At 43.2% G+C, this 22,795-nt stretch overlaps 1 protein-coding gene across 2 annotated transcripts in view; it reads right to left on the bottom strand.

The window, feature by feature from the left end:
* ANK3 (ankyrin 3) overlaps window positions 1–22,795 on the bottom strand; it is a 295,498-nt gene that overhangs the window by 161,998 nt on the left and 110,705 nt on the right. For both annotated transcript variants that reach the window (XM_030568802.1, XM_030568803.1), the window contains exon 8: window positions 6,821–6,919. In XM_030568802.1, the coding sequence (XP_030424662.1) occupies window positions 6,821–6,919 (99 nt within the window). The remainder of the gene's footprint in view (window positions 1–6,820; window positions 6,920–22,795) is intronic.

The raw sequence follows: 22,795 nt of genomic DNA, 5'->3' as shown, positions 1-22,795 counted from the left end.
TCAGTGGAATCTGGATTTAGCCCTTTCTTACAGTATTTTAGCACAGCGGCTTCTAGTACCATCTAACAGCAGCAAATGAAAGACTCATCGAAATGAATAACAAACGGACAATGTTATCTGAACTTATTCGAACCTCAAGAAAGATTCAGTTCAAATTCTTCTTACGTTGCGGCTGAAGAGTCTTATTTTATCTAAACCGGTTCACATATCTCTAGAAAACAAGTGTATTTTGTGAAACACGAAAGCAGATACTCTGGAATTTACACTTTCTGGGCCACATGCAGTGGATTATGTGCACAGCTCCCAAAATGGCATCCAAATTACTAAATCTGACTGACATAACACTAAGGAGCAAAGCCTGGCCCCATTGATGTCAGTGGGACCGGGATATGGCTAATAATATACACTGTAGTTTCTGCTGCATACAAAGCTGACTTACAAATCTGTTGAAGGGGTAACAAGGACCTGGAATTTGTGCCCGATTTCCAAATATTTATGTATATGTTTAACAAACAAAAACCTTGTTATTTGCCTTTTAAATGGCATTTTGTAGAAACGCTTCTTATGAAATACAATAGGATGCAGTGGCTACTACGGCAAAGGCCAGATTTAACTGAGTCAGAGTAAATAAGTGCACTGAATTCTGCTCAACTATCAGTGTTCCTGGAGAACTGTAATGTGTGTTTATGAAATTTCTGGTATTTTTCTTTGTAGGGTTTCTAATGGTCTGATACTTTTTCTAGTAGCCTCACTCCTCTTCAGCCACAAACCTCCTCAATCACTTAAACATTTCTGCCAGAGAGAAGGAAATATATTCTTTTTAAATTAGTAATATGCAATTGTGACTGTATTCTACATTCTCTCTCCTTCATGAAATATTTGCATAAATGGGTCATGCCAGGAATTCAACTAATATATTAAGCTACAGATCACCTGAAACAATCTTGACCATCCTTTTCCACTCAAACACACAACCTCCAATACTGGGTATATTGTTATACAAAAGAAGACGATGACTGAAGTATTTGTTGACCAACATACTTCTATGGCTGTACCAAACAGAACATTACCAAAGGGTAGCTCCTGGGAAAAAGTAAAGTGACTGTAAGGATGACAGAGATGCATTGAGTTGCAATGTAGTAGGGGGTAGTTGGGAAAGCATTATATCCATAAAATTAGATGTTATTCAGCCTGGGAACTAGGCAGGCATGTTGCTTCTGAACTGGCATTTCCTTCCACCCACGATATATTCCTCTTATCTCCTCTTCTCTTTTTATATTTTCCCAATCTACCTCTATTCTGTGCCTCTCTTATCTCTTCCATTTTTGTCAAATATTTAAATATTATTTTCATAAATTATTTAATATATTATCTTCAGTCTACTGCTCCCCTCTACAGAGCCATACATTTTTCAGACCATGCTAGTTCTTGTCTAGATGAGTCAGTATCTCCAGATGCAAAACGCTCACTCAGTTACTAACTGCCAGAAATTGGGCCACTGGTGAAATAAGCAGCCTGGCACGATCAGGAGAAGCTAAACAAATCCTGCTAATTCCTTTCTTTTTAAGCGTATTGAGGGTATACTGGGAACAGGCAAATTGCACTGGTTAAGCCAAAAATGAAAAATGGGCTCAAACTTCACCCAATTTGGTAGCTCTTTGAAGGTGTGTCTTTACTGCACAGTTAAGCTGGTGACTGGCACCGGGGTAAGCCTAGCCTGGGTGTAACTGTTCCCATAGCAAAGCCTTACCTATGTTATTATGTCCTCACTGTTTCTGCATTGCTGTGCGTCTGGGGCATATCCCATAGCTCTTTGTGCTGGGGTGTTTTTGGATTCTATCCCTAGTAACTGGGTCCTTTGGGGGGAATTGTGGAAAGGCACCGGAGGACTATAAGCACTCAAATAATATTTGCCTGCATCATCACTGCAAAGTAGGTGGACTCCAGCATGAACTAAACCCGTCCCATAATCTCAGCTGGATAATGTAGCCCAACCCCTGCTTCTAAACCCAACTCAGAGGTTTTTCTGTGTGCTAATACAGGGGTTAGGGCCAAAACCCAGGTAAGAGCCCAGGTTAGCTGTGCAGTGTGGACATACTCTGAGACTCAGGAGTGGTTAGGAACAGGAAAAAGGAAAGGGGCAGAGGAAGTTACTATCACACCCCTGGTTGTTAGTTAACTAAATAAATGACCCTAAAAATCTGTCAGTTATTGCTGAAATACAACATGGTACTAGAAGAGAAAGGCATGGGGCACAGGAGAATCTAGGAAAACAATCACCAGGTTTCAAGTGTTTTATGAAAATGATGCTAGCTACAACAAGGAAGAAGGGTCAGATTAAAGTGGCTGCTGACTAGCCTGTGTGACCTCAAAGTGTTAATCTCTCACCATCTTAAAAGTTATGGGGATAGCTGATGAACCCTGGAAAAGGTTTAAATAGCTATTTGAACTGTATGTGAAAGTTAAAGAGGCTATTAAAATACAAGACGAACAGACACAAAAAAGCACTGTTTTTGACACCGACTGGTATAGATGCACTGGATATACGTACAATGCATTTCATTCTAAGAATCAGGAGAAGGGTGAGGAAGAAAGCTCTAAAGAAGGGATGAAAAAGTTGGAGAATCACTGTATTCCTAGAAAAAATGTTACTTATGAAAGTTATATTTTCCAGAGAAGATGAAACAAGAGAGACTGCCACCAAATTAAAATTAAAAACCCAGTCTTGTGACTATGGAATATTAAAAGATGCTCTCATTCAAGCCCAACTCATTTGAGGGTTCAACAATAAAAAGGTGTGAGAAAAGCTACTCAGATGCGTGGATCTGGTGCTTAAAGAAGGCAAGAGTCAGTCATATGCCAAGGAGTGGAATAAAGAGAAATGTAAATAAAAGCCAAGGACAGATGCACAGAACAAATGACTAAGTAATCATTTGTTTAGTAAAAATAGATATACAGAAAAGATATGTCCAGTATTTGGGCAAATGTGGAAACTAGTAAGTCCAACTGCTTTGCAAAAATGTGCGGACAAAACAGGAAAATGTCTGGCGTAAGGCTGAATGTGCAGCTTCCTCAACAGAAGGGGGGAAATTGTTCATAAGCATAGTAAAGAAAGACATTATAAAGGCAAAAGAATGGCTAATAAAAGTAATCAGATGGAGAATGGTTCATAGGAAAGGGGTATCCCCTGGTACACAATACAGTTACCAGACTATGAAGAAAAGATTGTTGTACTTGCCATACAAAGAGAGACCAGAGGAAGGGCTGCCAAACATGACAGTAGATGGCATTATTCACGGAACAGAGGACTTGACAATCTCAGTTCACTCCTCAGTAATTATACAATAAAAAGGGAACACACTCAAATTTTGGGAATGACTCTGAAGCTGAAAACTAGAGTTAAGAGAAAACATTTCCACTTGCTCACAAGGAATGAAATATTTGCTGAGATTTCGGGAGCCAATTTCTTCAGCATATTAGATGCATTTTGGACACAGAAAGCTCCAAGACTTGCACTCACAATCAATGCATCATTTGGCACCTTTCTTGCAATTGCCTTTGACAGTATGTTCAGCACTGGAAATATTTCACTGCACGCAGGAAGGTGTTGGAGGAGAGAAAATCTACACTGATTGCATAACAATCTGGGGCAGAACCATTTATGAGTGTCAGTGATGATTATAGTGACTACTGGAAACTTCAAGAAGTAACCTTAAATTAAACAAGGCCAAGTGTCAATTTCAAATAAACCAGTACTTAGGGAAGGAAATTGACCATAAAAGGTATTGTCCTGGGTGATGATTCTAAGGAACCTACAGAGACCCGAAGATACAAAACGGAATTCAGAGACTGCAAGCTATGCTGACCCATTAGTAAATTCGTAGTCATCTATGTGTTCATCTCTTCCATGAGAAAATACTTTCATAAAGACACAGAATGGTCTGGATGGCAGAGCATGGAAGAGTATCTGAGGCTATGTAGTGACTTCAAAACCAGTTCTGCAATTTTTGACCCACTGAAAGAGATCAACTTCTCACAAATACTTCAGAAGCAGGGCAGGGAGCTAGACTGCTACAGCACTAAGGGAATGAGTAGCTGCTTGCAGTATAAGCTACTAAAACTATGGCAGAGAAAATAAAAGTGATTAAAAAAAATATACATGTGGCTATACAAAAATTAATGATTTTCTCAATGGTCATAGCTTCAGAGGAAAAAAAAGCATTAACTACTGGCTGCAATGCACAAGAAAATATCTCCACGTGATTATTTTTGAGTACAAAAGTATATGACGTGACTCTGGAATTCCAGCAAGGAGGGCACCTCGTAATTGTGATATGCTGTCAAGAGCATATATTCCACTTGTTGACACACAAGCAGAAGGCATGGAACAAGCAGTATCAGTACATGTGAACATGATAAAATCATCCTGTGCCTTATTGCCCAGGAGCTGGAAAAATAGACTGCTAAGGATAAAACACTGCAAACCATAACACAAACTAAAGGTAATTGATGAAGAAATCACACTTCCCACCTGCATTTTCCTAAGCACTCATAGAAGTTTCAAAAAATAATTTCCACAGTGACGAGAAGAAATATTGGAAAGATACATGATGGGCACTTTGCTGTGATGAAGCAAAAAGGAAGTGCTGGAGAAGTAGTATTTTAGCCATAGTTGAACAGTGAGTAACTGTAAGTACTGAGATGCCTACAGTTAGGAAAGAACTTACAATACCAAATGAACAATCCACAGTTCTACGGGATAAAGTACGAAGGAATTTGTTTGCCCTCGAAAAACGTGACCATCTGATCATACAGTGGTGACCTTTGAGGACATCACACTTACAATTATGACTAGATACAGTAAATCTATGTTTGCATGTCATGAATCCAAGTACTGTGACAATGGACTACAGCTCAAGAAAAGGGAATTGTAGGATATTGGTAAAACATGAATTTCAACATATGACATGTGACTCGTCACAAAAAGCTAACAAATAAACAGAATGTGGAGACTGTATAAAGAATAACTTGCTCAAAACAGTAATCATTGCAAGTAAAAATCCATATTTAGTACCCCACACCTAAAAAGCTGCTATGTGAGAAATTACCAGCAAAACTTCTATATAACTGATGTACACACATATTCAATTACCAGGCATGAGATATAACCAAAGGATGATAAATAATTCCTGTGATCTGGGCGAAGAGATTAGATAAAACAGATACACAATTATAACAGAGACACATAACATTTATCACAGTTACAAAAAAAAACCACCCCAACAACTAAGACTCTGGTAGAATATGATGAGATGGACATGAACCAGAACAAGCTATACCAATTAAAGAAATATCACCTCATTCATATTCACTGATCAGAGAGAGTGGAAACATTTTACAAAGAAACAACAAACATCTGCTAACAGTAACTGAGAATACAACTGAGAAAGAAAACAAACATATAGAAAAGAATACTGAAGTGAGAGCAGATATCCAAGAAAAACAAAAACATAATGAATTGATCCTGTTTCTGAATATGTGACAGAATGAACAGTCAGCTAAAGACATGAATGTGCCTAAACACACTTTGCAGTAGATCTGGAAGACTGTTAAAACATACAAAAACTAATTGAAAGCTGTTGATACTGTAATAACTATACAAAAGATGTTCTTAAGTTAAACCACTGTACAGGTTTGAATTTTTTCAGTGAGGAATCAGAGGAATGGTGGACAAGGAAGAGTACAGTTTTCAAACAGCTTGCAGGTCACGCTGTTGCCACACTTCCTGTTCACTCTCAGAGATCCTCTCTCATACACACAAACAAGCAACTGCAGAGAGTGAGGCAGCCAGGCAAGACTGCAGCAGCATCAGTTCTAAGTTTACTTTGTAAATTACTTCTTGCTAGTTGAATAAATAAATTACCCAAGCACCTGCCTCAATCAGTTTTTAAATACAATGATTATCACCGGATCGCTGTTCAGTGGTATATACCTAAATGCTCTGATGTCCTAGATCAGTCTATATCCTTGGTGGACAGGTGTCTACCTCGCGAAAACTACTGCCACTTCTGGCACCCTTGCTGGCAATTTCAGCAAAACAGCTAAACACTGAATGGGACATGAAGACAAACTACCCTATCTATGAGGTAGCCCCTCCAGGGCAGAGGTGAGACAAATGGACAATACTGTGTCTGCACTTTACATGTTCGATAAAAGAAAAATTCCATGCTTCAGGGATGTTAATCTAGCACATTCACCCATGGGGATGAGGGGAGATTTCTATGTAAAGTGTGGGGAGAAGACTTCTATAACCCCCAACAAAGATTTTTGCAGGCAACAGAAGAGATCTGAGAAGTCTCCCTCAAGAGTTCTGCGAGCACAGGGAGAAGCTATGCCGTTGCAGTTATGGGGGGTGGGAAAGTTACAGGAGATGGGGTTCCTCCACCACTCAAATTCTGGGGTGCATCTATAAACTGAATAGAACACGACACTTTCAGAGTTCACTCATTGGTAGGTGTAATTATTCATGCCTCCAAATGATCCACCTAGAAGTAGCCTTCATGAGATACCAGAGATAAGACAGGCATTGCTTTGCCCGCATGGAAGTTAGCTCTGAGCTTTAACGTACAAGGTGTTCAGAATATTATTTGAAGGAGAGGTAAACACTAGTGCCCACTTGCAATGATTGTATAAAAACTAAAGATAATTCTGTACTCTCAAGTTTGCCAAGTAAGTGAATGTTTCGTTTGTTTGCAAACATGCATGCCAAAGGATAAACCTGTAAATAATATCATCCAGAGTTATTCACATTCAATCTTACCCTTGTTTTGGCATCGATTTTAGCTCCTCGATCAAGTAAGAGTTTGACCATATTAGCATTTCCTCTCTTCGACGCAACATGTAACGGAGTGATATCATTCTGTAGGAGATAAAGCATATAAAGTAAACTTTCAGATGATTCTCCTTTATTACCTCAGCATTGCAATTCATTCACAGAATGAACTAAGATTACTTTACAACCACTGCTGAGACAAGTACAGCTTTGTTTCCCTAGGAGGTTAGAAGACTAGAAAAACTATGTATTCATCTATACATATTCACATATTCATCTACACAGGTGAACCACTGTACTAAAGACCCATACTCCACAAAGCTTTTTCTGAGCTTCACTTGGCAAAAAAATGATCATAAGACAAAACAGATTCCTAGCAATCTGCCCTATTTCAAAAGCAACAATGTGCTCGTAAACATTCATTACTGAGCATTACCTGTAAATTCTACAGACAGCTAGGGTTCGACAAGGTACAACCCCATAGCAGTCACCTCTAACCAACCTGCTCTGGTAAATACTGTGATAGTAACACTTCACGTCAGACTGTAAAGTAAATATTTGTATGCATTTTAATTTTTGTTTCTGAATCATGTTTAGCAGAACAATAGTATGCCACTTTGCTACGCATTGAGGACAATTATATAACACATTCACAGACACTTTAAACTACATGCAGCTCAGATGTTTCTTTGTGTTTGGTGGGTTCTCTATATCACAGTCTAGGAAGTCCACATAGTGTGTATATTCAATCAGTTATAGGGCTATAATTTTGTCATGGAAACTGTTAATAAATTTCATGGCAGAGGTGTGAGGAAAAATGATAAGTCAGGGAAAGGGAGGAGGTGGGAGTGGGTAGGAGTCAGACAGCAAGACTGCCCCACACTCAACCTGCAGCAGCAGCTCCACCTCGCAGCTCCCTGCTCCAGGTGTGAAATGGCCCATGTAGTCAGAGTACCAATCACATTGGGGCATCCCCTTCTCTCCATAGACAGAGACTGGGCCAGGTCACGAACACCTGGAGTAGGGACTGGAGCCCAGACCCCCCTATGGGTCATGGACTTTATTTAAACTCCCAATTACTGTGAACACTGATCTCTGTGCCACAATCATAGCCTTAATCATATACACTCAAGTGAACATAAAGAGATTTAATTTGAGAATGTAGCCTCAATAGTAAGATGAATATAATTTTAAAGAATATGATCATCTCTGTTCTGGGGATAACAGCAACAGCTGGCTGTATAAAACCAACTTCCTGATGACTGAGCAAGAACAGTTAAGTTGTACTGAGAGCATCTGTCCCATGGCTTTATATACCAGAGATGCACTCAGTGCATTGAAGAGCTGCGGTATGGTAGATTTGCACAGCCCAGCCAATAGACTGCTCAGTATGTGTTTTCTCAAAATAGCAGGTGAGTGGAATGACTAGAACACCAGCACAAAAACCAATATTTACAGAATGTGACAAGCTAACTTGTACTTGATTAGTATGTTTGAGCTCCTACAACAGCACGCTAGCTTTGACTTACCTAATGCTTCACTGTTAACCTATACCTTGGCTATTTTGGTACCAGAACGATCACATTAACATTAGCACACAGCTAAATTACATTGCTGTACAGTATTATAGATCATTAGAGCATCAAGTCAATTAACCTGCCAGGGCAGAATACAGCTCCCAAGAAAAGAATGTCTCAGATGTTAAATCAATAGTACACTTTGCCTTAGCCTGTAGGCCTAAAAGTAACCATATATAGCACAATGCCAAGGAAATCAATACCTATATTTAAATCAGCTAATTATTATAAGATGCACCCAAACTCAAAAGAATTATTCTGTTATTTATTGGGGATATATAGTGCCATAGACATACATGGTGCTTTATAAAACAGACAAAGATTGAGTCTCTGTCTCAGTAAGTTTAGAATATAAGAGCCTGAGTCTGCAAACACTTAGTACTGGGACTAATCCTTATTGCTGGGCATAGTCTCATTGGGCTGAGTCCTCAGATGTGCTGGGACAGTGCTTGGAGTCATGAAATGGAGAAGGCAAAGGTATGCTTCCTGTCAGCCCCCCAGTCCTGGTTCAGCCACTGTAACTTAGAGCAGCCTCAAGACATTTCTAAATTGCACCAGATTTTAACAACCCTCTAAGGCCACTATGCCAGCAGGGATCACTGGAGTGCAGCATGCTCTGACATACTTCATCCAGCCCCCAGCATGCCCTCTATTTCAGCCAAGAATTTCCCCATGCTGAGGGAATCCTTAACTGCCCATTTAGGACAGTATTAAGTCTCCTTTGTGATGCTGGAATCAATACAAAGGGGGAAGTAGTGAGGTCAAGAATCTATCCATTGGCTTCCATGGTACCATACCTGGTAGTAAGTGCTATGTTTGGTACTGCTGGAAGATTGGGCTCAGCGTTAAGATGAGATCATCCCAAGAAGAATATGGGACAAGGGGAGGGCGTGGGAGGGAAGAGTGAAGACTTAGATGATATAACTGTGTGGTCACTTGTGAAGCTAATGAATGCAACTCAGGGTACATTTTAAAATAATTAATTCATTTATTTTGGAGCTGGGCGTTGAAGACAGTGGATATAATAATGGGTGAATATATCACAATAGCCAACCACTGGAGGGAACTGTTAGCCTTCAGGGGGGAAAGCTGCCTGGCAGAGAGGACAGAGGAAATGAAAGTGTAGGAATCATTAAGATATTCTTCCTCCTTCCCTCCTCTTCCCAAGAGGAAAGATATCAGTGAGGTGAGAGGGACATAAAAAAGAGACCTTCATCTTCCCGTTAAAACTAGCACTTGAGTCTATCAGGCCTGAAGAGAAAATATCCTTCACCTGTCCAGTGAAAGTATAATCCAGGTAATGTGAGGCAATATAAAACCTTTCCCACCTGCTGTGATGAGTGTACTGCCAGGTCAAAAGAAGGAATCTCAATAACCTCCACCCAGTCCAAGTGCTATTAGGACAGAACAATTGACTATACTCATAACATGATTGAACTGGAAGAGAAAACATCTTCTTTATGTATGTGTGAAGAAATCGGGAGAGTATATAAAAAGTCAGGAAAAAAAATAGAATTAAGGGTATGTAAAAGCAGCAAGAGTCCTGTGGTACCTTATAGACTAACAGATGTAACAGAGCATGAGCTTTCGTGGGTGCATCCATGAACGCTCATGCTCCATTACAGCTGTTAGTCTATAAGGTGCCACAGGACTCTTCGCTGCATTTACAGATCCAGACTAACACAGCTACCCCTCTGATACTTGACAAAATTAAGGGTATGAATCTCATTTACCTCAAAGCCACTTAACACCATTCTGGGCAATGGCCTGTAGGTGAATGTAAATGTAACATGTCCAATTTAAGGCCTGATATAGTGCCAGAATAGTGAAAAACATACTTAGAGCCTGATTCTCAGATACACTACAGGAGAGTCTGGGGGATCTGTGAAAACAAAGGTAAAACAATAAATATACAATCTTTTCTCTTTATGGTAAATTATAACTATATTACCTGACAGAGAAGAAAATACTGCATTTAATTCTGATTCTGTTATCAATAAACCCATAGCAGAGCTCTTTGTATTGACAAAATGATCATGATTAACTCAAAAATAAAAGATTTTTTATAAGCCACAGAGTCACATTGAGTCCAATCTTGCACCATCTTTGCCAAACTCCTATTAACTCAAATAGTGCAGGATCAGGTCTAAAATGCATATATGAGAGCTGTGACATAACAAAGGTTACTTTCACTCTGAAATATTTATACATATGTTCCATTTGTTTGCAATAATAGAAAAAGATCATGCTATTGGTCAAAAATGCATCTAGGTCAAATGCCTCAAATTCCTGACCAACAGCATAGAAGATTTTAAAAAGATGATATTGCACATCTGCACTCAAGATAGTGAGGTGAGCAAAACCTAAGGAAACTAAGAGGTCTACTGAAACACACTAGCTTGTGAATGATCTAAGTTCAGTTCCTCTTTCCTGGGCTGGTTCAACTGGAGAAGCAACATGTGCACATCCCCTTTGAGAGTCATTCTCTAGTGACCTATTCAGCCAGTTCATAAACTGGATTAATGAATGCAGATTAGGCAGCTATGTTTAGCTTTCTTTAGTTAGGAGGCAGGTGTAGAGGATATGATGGGAGGTAAGTTAAAAAAAGGAGATGGATGAAGAGTCAGTGATTTCACCTAGGGGAAAAATTTAAAGCAGTTATATCATCTTTCCATTCAGAAATTAAAAGTGCCATTCTGCTATCTGAACTGTTTATTTGTGAGGGAGTAGGTGGATTCCAGGCTCTGCTATCTGTCAGTAGCCTTAGTCCTGATTCCTGAATAGTTTAGGATAATATGTTATTTAAGTCTATTTCAGGAACAGTTTAGGACGTGACCCAATGCTCATTGAAGTCAATGGAATGTCTCCAATTGACTTCAGCTAAGGACTGGGCCAGCAGTGAATAAATCCTGCCCAGCTGTGTCATACTAGTGGCCTCTTCTCCCATCAATAAAATATATTCATGGCAGTTATGAACATGAATTGATGAGAGAATAAAGCTCAAGCAACGTTTTCAGTTATGGTTTCTAGTGACAATACATAATGAGGCAAGAGAAACCTGAGTTGTTTATACTTGACACGAGAATCTGGAGATAAAAATAAAGCCTCATAACATGTGCAGCTTTGCTGTAGTTTATTAATGCTAAAACGCTGGTATCAGCAAACAGCACAGATAGCAAATGAAAGGTTTGAATTCCTTAGTCAACTCACATCAGCTGCTATCTTATCAGTGTATTTTTAGTTGTTTGATCTTCTATAACTTTCTCTCTTTGTTTTTCAGATAGAATAGCAAATCAGGGAACTATTGAAGACATTTGCTTCAGCACAAAATCTAAAACTTTTAAAATGTCCTAAAATAGTGCAGCTCTGCTCTAAAGTGCCTACTGCAGGGTGCCTTGTACCTTCCTCTGAAGCAAGTATTGCCAGAGGTAGGATACTGGGATTATATGAATGACAGGTCTGATTCATTATGGAAATTCCTAGTTCTCAGTGTGACACCATGTCTTATAAGAATATTTTACAGGATGTGACATACACATATCACAATCAGAAAATCAGATCACAATAAGCTAAACAGCTATAAAAGCATATAACATATACATGCCCCTTCTCATTTCTCTTAACAGCCTTTCCTTTGGTGACTTCATTAGCTCACGACTTGAAATACTTTCTATAGGCACGCGGTTAGTCACTGCTCTATAACTTGAAGTATGAGATATTACATCCTTATGATTCTTCTATTTAAATCAATTGTGGATTCCCATTTATACCCCTTACAATTATCCCTTGTTTGTTTCAGACTGCAAGCCTTTTGGGGATGGGGCCGTACTTTCTTTTGTATTTGCACAACACATAGCATATTGTGGGTGATACCAGTAATAGGCTCATAGAAACATAGGGCTGGAAGGGACCTCAGCAGGTCATCTAGTTCAGCCCCTTGCACTGGAGCAGGACCAAGTCATCTAGACCCACCCATGACAAGTGTTTGATCCATCTATTCGTAAAAATTTCCAATGATGGGGATTCCACAACCTACCTTGGTAACCTATTCCACTGCTTAATTATCCTTATAGTTACAAAGCTTTTTCCTAATATCTAACCTAAATCATCCTTGCAACAGATTAAGTAAATTACTTCTTGTCCTTTGGACATGGAGAGCATTGATCACCATCCTCTTTATAACAGCTCTTAATATATTTTAAATTGTTATCAGGTTCCCCCTCAATCTTCTTTTCCAAAGACTAAATAGCCCATTTTTATAAGAAAATATAAAAGATAAAATATAATACTTCAGTAATATATTGTTGCTGTGAGTTCCAAAGGTTGTTCAGCACTGTGTGGAAGAGAATTTCCCACAATCACTTAAATGCACCACTTTTTAACTGCATTTGGGTGTTCCCCACATTTTTGTAGGTTCAGAAGACGGAACTAATATCACCCAGCTGCCCCTCTCTATATTATTCAGCTGGGGATCCGAAATTTGAATTATAGACATTTATATATAAAACAGCCTAAACCTTAAAGTATTCTGGGCCTATCAACTATCTGAATATAAAATCCCAAAATTGTTAGCAAAATGTTCCTGTTTGAAAGGAGATCAGGCCCCTGGTTGACCACATTCTGCCATTCTTTATGGTTCAAGCCAGAAGTCTAAGGTTACCCTTTATTGTTTCAAAGGAATAACACGAACGACTAAGTCAGTCAGCAAATGAGGAGCCAATTTCAAAACACCAGAAAGCAAATTTAGTTAGTTTTATTTCAATATATTTCAAAAAACAAAATATTCCTTCTGGTTTCTGTATCATTTGCATCCTGTAAAATCCCCTAACCAGCCCATCCAAACAGAACCCATGGCTTTGAGAATATATGGAGAAATGGATGCTGCGAGGAGGAAAGGTAAATATTTACATGTCTTCTTTCTATCACACCAAAGATTTATATGTAGCTTCCTAACAAGAAGCAGATTGCTACAATGCTGGTGGGCTAGATTGTTTCAAACACAGACCTGTGTAGGAGACAGTGTGGAGCTGCCCTGCCCCAGCAGGATCACAAGGAGTGAGAGTGATTGTGCTGAGGCTCAGTCTCTCCTAGGGCTGCTTGGTGAATGTGGGCCTCTGCACTATCCATTGGATGGCACAGATTGCTCTCTTCTGGCACACTTGCCATGGTCTATGGCTGATGTTCGAGGGGCAAGGGCCATGGCTTCATGTCCTCTTTGCCCCTTCAGGGTGATTTGCTCCCCAGAGTAGGACTGAGCAGCCCTTCCTCACAGAAACTCTGTTGTAATCAGTTCTTGTGCTTCCCCTTCTCCCACACTCTCATGCAAGAGTTGATCGCAGTCTGGTCATGTACGGTCAATTTACATGGTATCAATCAGTTTATAAAACGACTTTGTTTGACTGGCTGGTTCCAAACACTTATACAGTAATTACTGCCCAAAGTATATATGGTGAAGGGGAGTATAAAGCCTCTTCAAAAAGATCACTGCCTCATCACCACAATGTAATGTACTTCAAAACAAGATTTTACAAACTAGTGTTAGGTCAGCTTTGTGGATTCCCATGGGTTTTTAAATGGCCTGTAACAAATACCTCCACCTCTTGGTTTTGAAATTTTTTTTAGGGTGGTCAATTAATCACAGTTACTCAAAGATCAAAACAATTTAAAACCTTATACCCTACAAGTCCAATCAGTCCTACTTCTTGTTCAACCAATCACTAAAAGAAACAAGTTTGTTTACATTTAAGGGAGATAATGTTGCCCACTTCTTATTTATGATGTTACATTAAAGTGAGAACAGGCATTTGCATGGCGCTTTTTGTAGATGGCATTGCAAGATATTTACAGATATGCTAAATTTACATATGTCTCTTCAGGCTTGGGCCACCATTCATTCCAGAAGACATGCTTCCATGCTGATGCCGCTCGTTAAAAAAAACAATGTGTTAATTAAATTTGTGACTGAACTCCTTGGGAGAGATTGTATGTCTCCTGCTCTGTATTTTACCCATATATTTCATATTACAGCAGTCTCAATGATGATCCAGCACGTTATTCATTTTAAGAACATTTTCACTGCAGATTTTGAAAAATTGCAAAGAAGGTACCGATGTGGATTTCTAAGATAGCTACAGTACTCACCACCAAGGTTTAAGAATCTGAGTGCCTTCCAAAATCTAGAGGGACGAGGTGTGGAACATGCTTTTCAGAAGTCTTAAAAGAGCAACACTTAAGTGCAGAAACTACAGAACCCAAACCACTAAAAAAGAAAATAAGTCCTCTGCTGGTGGCATCTGACTCAGATGATGAAAATGAACATATGTCGCTCTGCTCTGTTATGGATCATTATCGAGCAAACCCCATCATCACATGGAGCATGTCCTCTGGAATGGTGGTCAAAGCATGAAGGAAATATGAATCTTTACCACATATGGCATGTAAATATCTTGCGATGCCGGCTACAGCAATGCCTTGCAAATGCCTGTTCTCATTTTTAGGTAACATTGTAAACAAGAAGTGGCAGCATTATCTCCCACAAATGTAACAACTTGTTTGTCTGAACAATTGGCTGAACAAGAAACTAGGACTGATTGGACTCAGGTCTCTAAAGTTTTACATTATTTTATTTTTGAGTGCAGTTATTTTTTGTACAAAATTCTACATTTGTAAGTTCAACTTTCATGAAGAGATTGCACTACAGTACTTGTACTAGGTGAACTGAAAAATACTATTTCTTTTGCTTTTTACAGTGCAATATTTGTAGTAAAAATAAATATAAAGTGAGTAATGTACACTTTGTATTCTGTGTTGTAACTGAAAAAAAAGTTACTCACCTTTTTTAACTGTTGTTCTTTGAGATGTGTTGCTCATATCCATTCCAATTAGGTGTGCGCGCGCCGTCGGAAAGTTCTTCCCCTAGCAGCATCAGTCGGGTCGGCTATGGAGCCCCCTGGAGAGGCGCCTCCATGGCACTCAATATATGATCCTACTGAGCCAGAGTCCCCTCAATTCCTTCTTGTCAGCTACTCTGACAGAGGGGAATGGGGGCAGGTTTGGAATGGATATGAGCAACACATCTTGAAGAACAACAGTTACAAAAGGTGAATAACTGTTTTTCTTCTTCGAGTGATTGCTCTATCGATTCCAATTAGGTTACTCTCAAGCCTTACCTAGGCAGTGGGGTCAGAGTTAAGCAGTGCTAATCGTAGTCCCGCTCTAACCAAAAGCCACGTCGTCCCTGGCATGCAGGGCGATGGCATAATGTGAGGTGAAGTATGCAACCAGGACCAAAGTCGCCAGCCTGCAGATTTCTTGGATCAGCTTTTGGGCCAGGGACTCTGACGACGAGGCCTGGGCCCTAGTGGAGTGTGGGGTAAGAGCTGGAGTCGGCTCATAGCAAGTGCAGATGCAGGACTTGATCCAGGAGGATATTCTTTTACAGGAGACCGGGAGGCCTTTCATCCAGTCTGCCACTGCTACCAATAGCTGAGTTGATTTCCTGAACGGCTTAGTGTGCTTAATGTAAAAATCTAGGGCTCTGCAGACATCGAGGGAATGCAGCCGCTGCTCTCAGGGACCAGCATGAGGTTTTGGGAAAAAGACAGGCAGGAAAATGTCCTGGCTGGTGTGAAAGCTTGACACCACCTTGGGGAAGAAGACCGGGTGCAGTTTGAGTTGCACATTATCCTGTGGAAGACTGTGGAAGGTGGTTCCAAGGTGAGGGCCTTCAGCTCAGAAACACACTTTGCGGACGTAATAGCAACCAGGAAAGCCATCTTCCAGGAGAGATACAGGAGGAAGCACGTGGCGAGTGGCTCAAACGGGGGCCCCATGAGCCTTGAAAGGACCAGGTTAAGAACCCATGCAGGGATAGGCTGAGGGATCTGAGAGTATAGATGGTCCAAGCCTTTGAGAAAGCGACCAGCCATAGGGTTGGCGAAGACAAAGCAGCCAGACACACCCGGATGGAAGGCCGAGATGGCAGCAAGGTGAACCCTTAAGGAGGACGCCACCAGGCCTTGCTGTTTCAGCTGCAGGAGGTACTCAAAAATGAGGGGTATCGGCGCCTGGACGGGGGGTGGTGCAGTGGCTGGTCACACCAACACAAAATATTTTCCACTTCGCCAGATATGTGGCTCTAGTAGAGGGCTTCCTGCTGCCCTGTACGACCTGTCTTACTTGGTCCGATCACAGAAGCCCGTGCGGTTCAGCCATGTAGCTTCCAAGCTGTGAGGTGGAGGGACTGTAGGTCAGGAGGACAGAGGCGACTGTGGTCCTGAATGAGTAAGTCAGAAGGGAGAGGCAATGTGACCAGTACGTCCACTGAGAGCTCCAGCACCATGGTGTACCAGTGCTGGTGAGGCCATGCTGGAGCTATCAGGATCACCTCTCCCCTCTCCCTGCGGATTTTGAGCAGGACTTTGTGCACGAGAGGGAACAGAGGGAAGGCGTAGACCAGGTGACCTGGCAGTTGCGGGGAGGAACAGGCCCCCCTTTGCTTGTTGATGTAAAACATGGCTATGGTGTCATCTATGGCAGGGCAGCAGGAACATGTCCGTGAAGGAGCCCGGGCTGCGAGCCTGGAAGGAGCAGAACGCTGTTGCATTAGGCGGCAAACAGGTCGACCTGGGGAAACCCCCACCTTTGGAAGATGGGGTGAATGACATCCTGTCAGAGAGACCACTTGTGTGAAGTGATCTGTCAGCGTGTTCTGGATCCCTGGAAGAAAGAATGCTATGAGGTGAATGGAGTGGGCTATGAAGAACTCCCACAGTTGAATGGCTTCCTGGCAGAGGGGGGAGGAATGGGCCCCCCTTTGCTTGTTGATGTAAAATATGGCTGTGGTGCTGTCCATTAGACCTGCCACGCAGCAGTTGGACCCGGAAGGCTTGGCAAGCCAAGAGCACTGCCATTAGCTTCCTGATGTTGATATGGAGGAAGAGCTCATTCTGTGACCACAGGCCTTGGGTCTGGAGGTCCTCCAGATGTGCCCCCAATCCTAGAGCTGACGTGTCCATAACCAGGGAAAAGAAGGGCTGTGGGATGTGGAAGGGGACTTCCCTGCACACTGCTCGGGGGTCGAGTCACCAGCGAAGGGAGGAGAGGATATGTTCCAGTACCATGACCACTGAATTCAAGCTGTCTCACCCAGGACAGTAGGCTGAGGCGAGCCATGCCTACAATGGTCTGAATCAGAACCTGGCATGCTGAGACACTACATGCAAGAAGCCATATGGAGGAGACTCATGCAGCCTCTTGCTGTCAAGGTCAGGAATTGCTGAAGGCCCTGAATGATGCCTGCGATGGCTCGGAAATGGGACTCCGGCAGCAGGGCCCAAGCCTTAACAGAGTCCAGCACTGCCCCAATGAATTCTATTCTTTGAGTCGGTTCTAGGGTTGACTTCTCCATGTTGAGGAGGAGACCCAGCCATTTGAACATACACCTCACCAGGTGGAGCTGGGAGTACACTTGCTCTTTGGTGCAGTCCCAAGGTAGCCAGTCATCGAGGTAGGGATATACTTGCACATGCCATTGATGGAGGAAAGCAGCCATGACCGACATGCACTTGGTGAACACCTGGGAGGCAACTGAAAGGCCGAAGGGAAGGGCCGTAAACTGGTAGTGTTCATGGTTGACCAAGAAGTTCAGAAAGCGCCTGTGCACCAGATGAATTGCTATGTGGAAGTATGCATCCTCAGGGGTGGCTCCAGGCCCCAGCACGCCAAGCGCGTGCTTGGGGCAGCAAGCCATGGGGGGCGCTCTGCCAGCGACACAAGGGCGGCAGGCAGGCTACCTTCGGCGGCTTGCCTGCAGAGGGTCCGCTGGTCCCGCAGCTTCGGCGGAACTCCCGCAGGTGTGTCTGCAGAGGGTCCACTGGTCCTGCAGCTTCAGTGGACCTCCCGCAAGCCGCACAAGGCAGCCTGCCTGCCGTGCTTGGGGCGGCAAAATGCCTAGAGCTGCCCCAATGTGTCCTTCAGATCAAGGGAGGCATACTAGCCTCCAGGATCCAGAGGGGGGATAATAGTGCCTAGGGAGACAATGCAGAACTTCAGCTTTACCATGAAGTTGTTGAGCCCAGGCAGGTCCAGAATGGGCCTGAGGCCCCCTTTAGCCTTGGGGATTAGGAAATAATGGAAGTAGAACTCCTTGCCCCTTGGCTTCCGTGGAACCTCCTCTACTGCTCCCATGGCAAGGAGCCCCTGAACTTCCTGAATAAGGAGTTGCTTGTGAGAGGGGTCCCTGAAGAGGGATGGGGAAGGGAGATGAGACTGGGTAGGAGCGGAACTGGTGCGCGTATCCCATTTCCACCATGCGAAGGACCCAGCGGTCTGAGGTGATTTGGGACCACGCATGGTGGAAGTGGGATAAACGATTCAAAAGGGTGGGGAAGGGATCCAGGGTTGAGTCCGGTATGCTGTCCTCGGGCATCCCTTCGAAAGTCCTGTTTGGAGCCCGACGATGGTTTGGTCAGGGCCTGGCCTTGTCCTGATGGGGGGGTTGGAATGCTTCCTTCTGCCATTCCGTCCCCTCCACCAGTAGAAGTCCTGCCTTAACCGTGGAGGGTAGGAGTGTTGTTGTCGCTGCTGGGGCTTGAAATGCTTCTGCTGGATTGCCAGGGTGTGCATACCCAGGGACTTCATAGTCACCCTTGAATCCTTAAGTCTCTGCAGCCGAGAGTCCGTCTGTTCCACAAACAAGCCCTCCCTGTCAAAGGGCAGGTTCTGCAGTGTCTGCTCTACCTCAAGTGGTAGGCCTGAGGCTTGTAACCATGAGGTGTGCCTCATGGCAATGTCCAAGGACAGGGTATGCACTGCTGAGTCTGCAGCATCCAGTGAGGCCTTCAACGAGGACCGTGCCACCATCTTGCCCTCATCAACAAGAGGCCCAAACTCCTCCCTGGACTCAGGTGGCACAAGTTCCTTGAACCTGAGCATTGAGTTCCAGGAGTTGAAGTTATAACAGCTCAGGAGTGCCTGTTGGTTAGAAATCCTGAGCTGGAGCCGTGCTTGTGGAGGACACCTTGCGGCCCAACAAGTCCAGCCGCTTGGCTTCTTTTGTCTTGAACGCTGGAGCCTGCTGTCCCTGCCTCTCTTTCTCATTCACGGCTGCAACCATCAGTGAGCAGGGTTGTGGGTGCGTGAAGAGATAGTCATACCCCTTTGAGGGCATGAAGTACTTGGATTCAACCCCTTTGGCCATAGGGGGAATGAAGGTCGGGGTCTGCCAGATGGTTTTGGCATTGGCCTGAATGGTCTTGATGAGCGGCAGGGCCACCCTTGACAAATCTTCTGGGGCCAAAATGTCTACCACCGGGTCCAATTCTACCACCTCCTCAGCCTGCAGGCCATTGTCATAACAGATAGCTAAGGGTTAATGTCTCTTTCACCTGAAGCACCTGACCAGAGGACCAATCAGGAAACCGGATTTTTCAACTTTGGGTGGAGGGAATTTTGTGTCTGAGGTCTTGTCTGTCTGCCTGCTTTCTCTGAGCTTTGGAGAAGTAGTTTCTGCTTTCTAATCTTCTGTTCTAAGTGTAAGGACAAAGAGATCAGATAGTAAGTTATATGGTTCTTTTCTTTTGTATTTTCATGAATATAAGTGCTGGAGTGCTTTGATTTGTATTCTTTTTGAATAAGGCTGTTTATTCATGTTTCTTTTAAGCAATCGACCCTGTATTTATCACCTTAATACAGAGAGACCATTTGTATGTAATTTTTTTTCTTTTATATAAAGCTTTCTTTTAAGACCTGTTGGAGTTTTTTTACTGGGAAACTTCAGGGAAGTTGAGTCTGTACTCACCAGGAATTGGTTGGGAGGAAGGAGTCAGAGGGAGATCTGTGTGTGTTGGATTGTTCGCCTGACTTTGCATACCCTCTGGGTTGGGGGGGAAGGGAGATTGACTCGGTGATTCCTGGTTCCAGGACTGGGAACGGAGAGGGGGAGTCCTCTGCTTGGATTCGCAGAGCTTGTGTCTGTGTATCTCTCAGGAGCACCTGGAGGGGGGGAAGGGGAAAAGGATTATTTCCCTTTGTTGTGAGACTCAAGGGATTTGGGTCTTGGGGTCCCCAGGGAAGGTTTTTCAGGGGGACCAGAGTGCCCCAAACACTCTAAATTTTTGGGTGGTGGCAGCAAGTACCAGGTCCAAGCTGGTAACTAAGCTTGGAGGTTTTCATGCTAACCCCCATATTTTGGACGCTAAGGTCCAAATCTGGGACTAAAGTTATGATACCCATGTTGTGCACCACTCTGCGCAGAAGGTCCTGGTGTGCGTGCCTGTTATGGCCTTTCCCCCACATCAGGGTGTCCATGGTCTGAATGGTCCCAGTTCTGCTCCGAATATAGAGACCCCATTTCTGAGTCTGAGGAATGGGATTGGGACTGTGAGGACCAGGGTGGTGCCGTGCAGACCTGCTCTGGCGAGCAGCACTGAGAAGCTGGAGAGCAGCATCGTAAGGCTGCAGAATGGTGCCATGACATGGTGCGCTGCCGGGACCTAGAGTGGTACCACGACCTGGAGCTGTGCCTAGATGGTGAATGGCATAGTGACCGGTACTGAGTTCTGGACCTGCTCTATAAAGGCGATTGTCGTATGGAGCGGTGCCATGATCAGGAGCAATGACATGATTGGGAGCAGTGCCATGAGTGCGACAAGAGCCACAATGGGGACCGATGCCTAGACTTTGAATGGTGCCAAGATTCAACTGATTATACCAATGGTGCAGATGGTCGGATCAATGCGGGCTTGCCTTGAGATAGTGCCACATGCTGAGGCACTAGAGGCTTGGTGTGGAGCAGAGGAGATTCCGGTGCCATCATGGTGATGAGGTCCCTTGCAGCCACAAAGGTGTCTGGAGTGGATGGCATCTGCACTTCCACGATGCTGTGGGTCAGGGAATCCAATGGCACTGGACTCGACAGTTCTCCTTGTGAGGCCGAAGTCGATGGTGCCGCATCCAAAGCCTTAGTGCCCAGGCACTCGTCTCTGGGCCATGCCCTATTGGCTCCCTCCAGGGTGGGTGGGTTTCAGCACAGGAGAACCACTCTTCTCCTGCTTCCGTGCCACTTCATGCCGGGGAGGAGGAGCAATGCTGGGTCAAAGCCACTGATTTCAGTGCTGGGACCGGGAGCCACAGGTCTCGGCCAAAGTCCATCCATAGTGCCACTTCCACCACTGCTGCTGGGGCGCTACGTACAGAAGAACTCTGTGCCAGGTCCTGCTGTGCCGAAGGAGGTTGGTGTCCAAGTGCCACCTCCATAAGGAGCTGCTTAAGACAAAAGTCCTGCACCTTCTTGGTCCTAGGATGAAACCCCTTGCAGATCGTGCACTTTTTGGCTTGGTGAGCCTCCCCAAGACACTTCAGATAAGAGTCATGGGGGTCACCCATTGGCATGGGCTTGAAGCATGATTTGCAGGGTTTGAATCCCAGGGACTTGGGCATGAGAGCCCTCCCAAGGGAAAACAGTCAGGGCGGAGGGAGACCCCCCAAACCAACTGCTACTAACTACAACAAAAACAAAAAAAAACTACAAGAAAGAACAAGAAGAACTACTATGAGAATCAAGCTAGGGAAATGTGGGGAACTTGCTAAGCAAGACACCACAGTTCCAATGACCATCACGGGAGGCGCGACTCCAGGGGGCTCCACAGCCGACCCGACGGATGCTGCTAGGAGAAAAACTTTCTGATGACCATGCATGCAGCATGTGCGCGCACCTAATTGGAATTGATTTGAGCAATCACTCGAAGAAGAATCAATGTATTTGAAAATGTGGAAAACATCCAAAATATTTAAATAAATGGGATATTATTGATTAACCACGATTAATTTTTTTAATTGCTTGACAGCCCTAATTTTTTTTCAAATCCAATTTACTATCAAAATATTAGAATGAGTTTGGATTTTAATAAGACCCTCCTTTTAATTCCGGATTGAGAGCAGGTTCTAAGAAGGGTTTAATATTGCCATTGGAGGGATGCATGAAAGGACAGCTGATGACTGCCAGACTGTCATGCCAGGAATTTGCTATAGAACTAGGAGAAATCCCCTTTCTCCTTGTCACTACAGATACTATGAGAAGTATTACTAAATTTCTAGCTTTTGTGTATTTAAGTTCTCAGCCATAACATTGCACAATATATTTTTTCTGCCAGTGAAATATTTTATTTATCTATACAACTATATCGCTACATATATACACTGTACAATGTCCACTATGAAAATTCAATATTCACTACCCCAGGAATCTTCCTTTGTTTAGAATTTTGAGATGCCACAGTACCACCGTCATTGCGGAGGACTAAATCTTATATTTTTTCATGGCACCCAACATGCATGCACAGACTGCAGTGAGATAGACTGATTCTTTTGAAATGAGAAAATGATA

The sequence above is a fragment of the Gopherus evgoodei genome, chromosome 7 (assembly GCF_007399415.2).
Source record: "Gopherus evgoodei ecotype Sinaloan lineage chromosome 7, rGopEvg1_v1.p, whole genome shotgun sequence".
NCBI lineage: Eukaryota > Metazoa > Chordata > Testudines > Testudinidae > Gopherus > Gopherus evgoodei.
The sequence above is the reverse complement of the archived record's forward strand: the minus strand, read 5'-3'. Positions and strand labels throughout refer to the sequence as shown.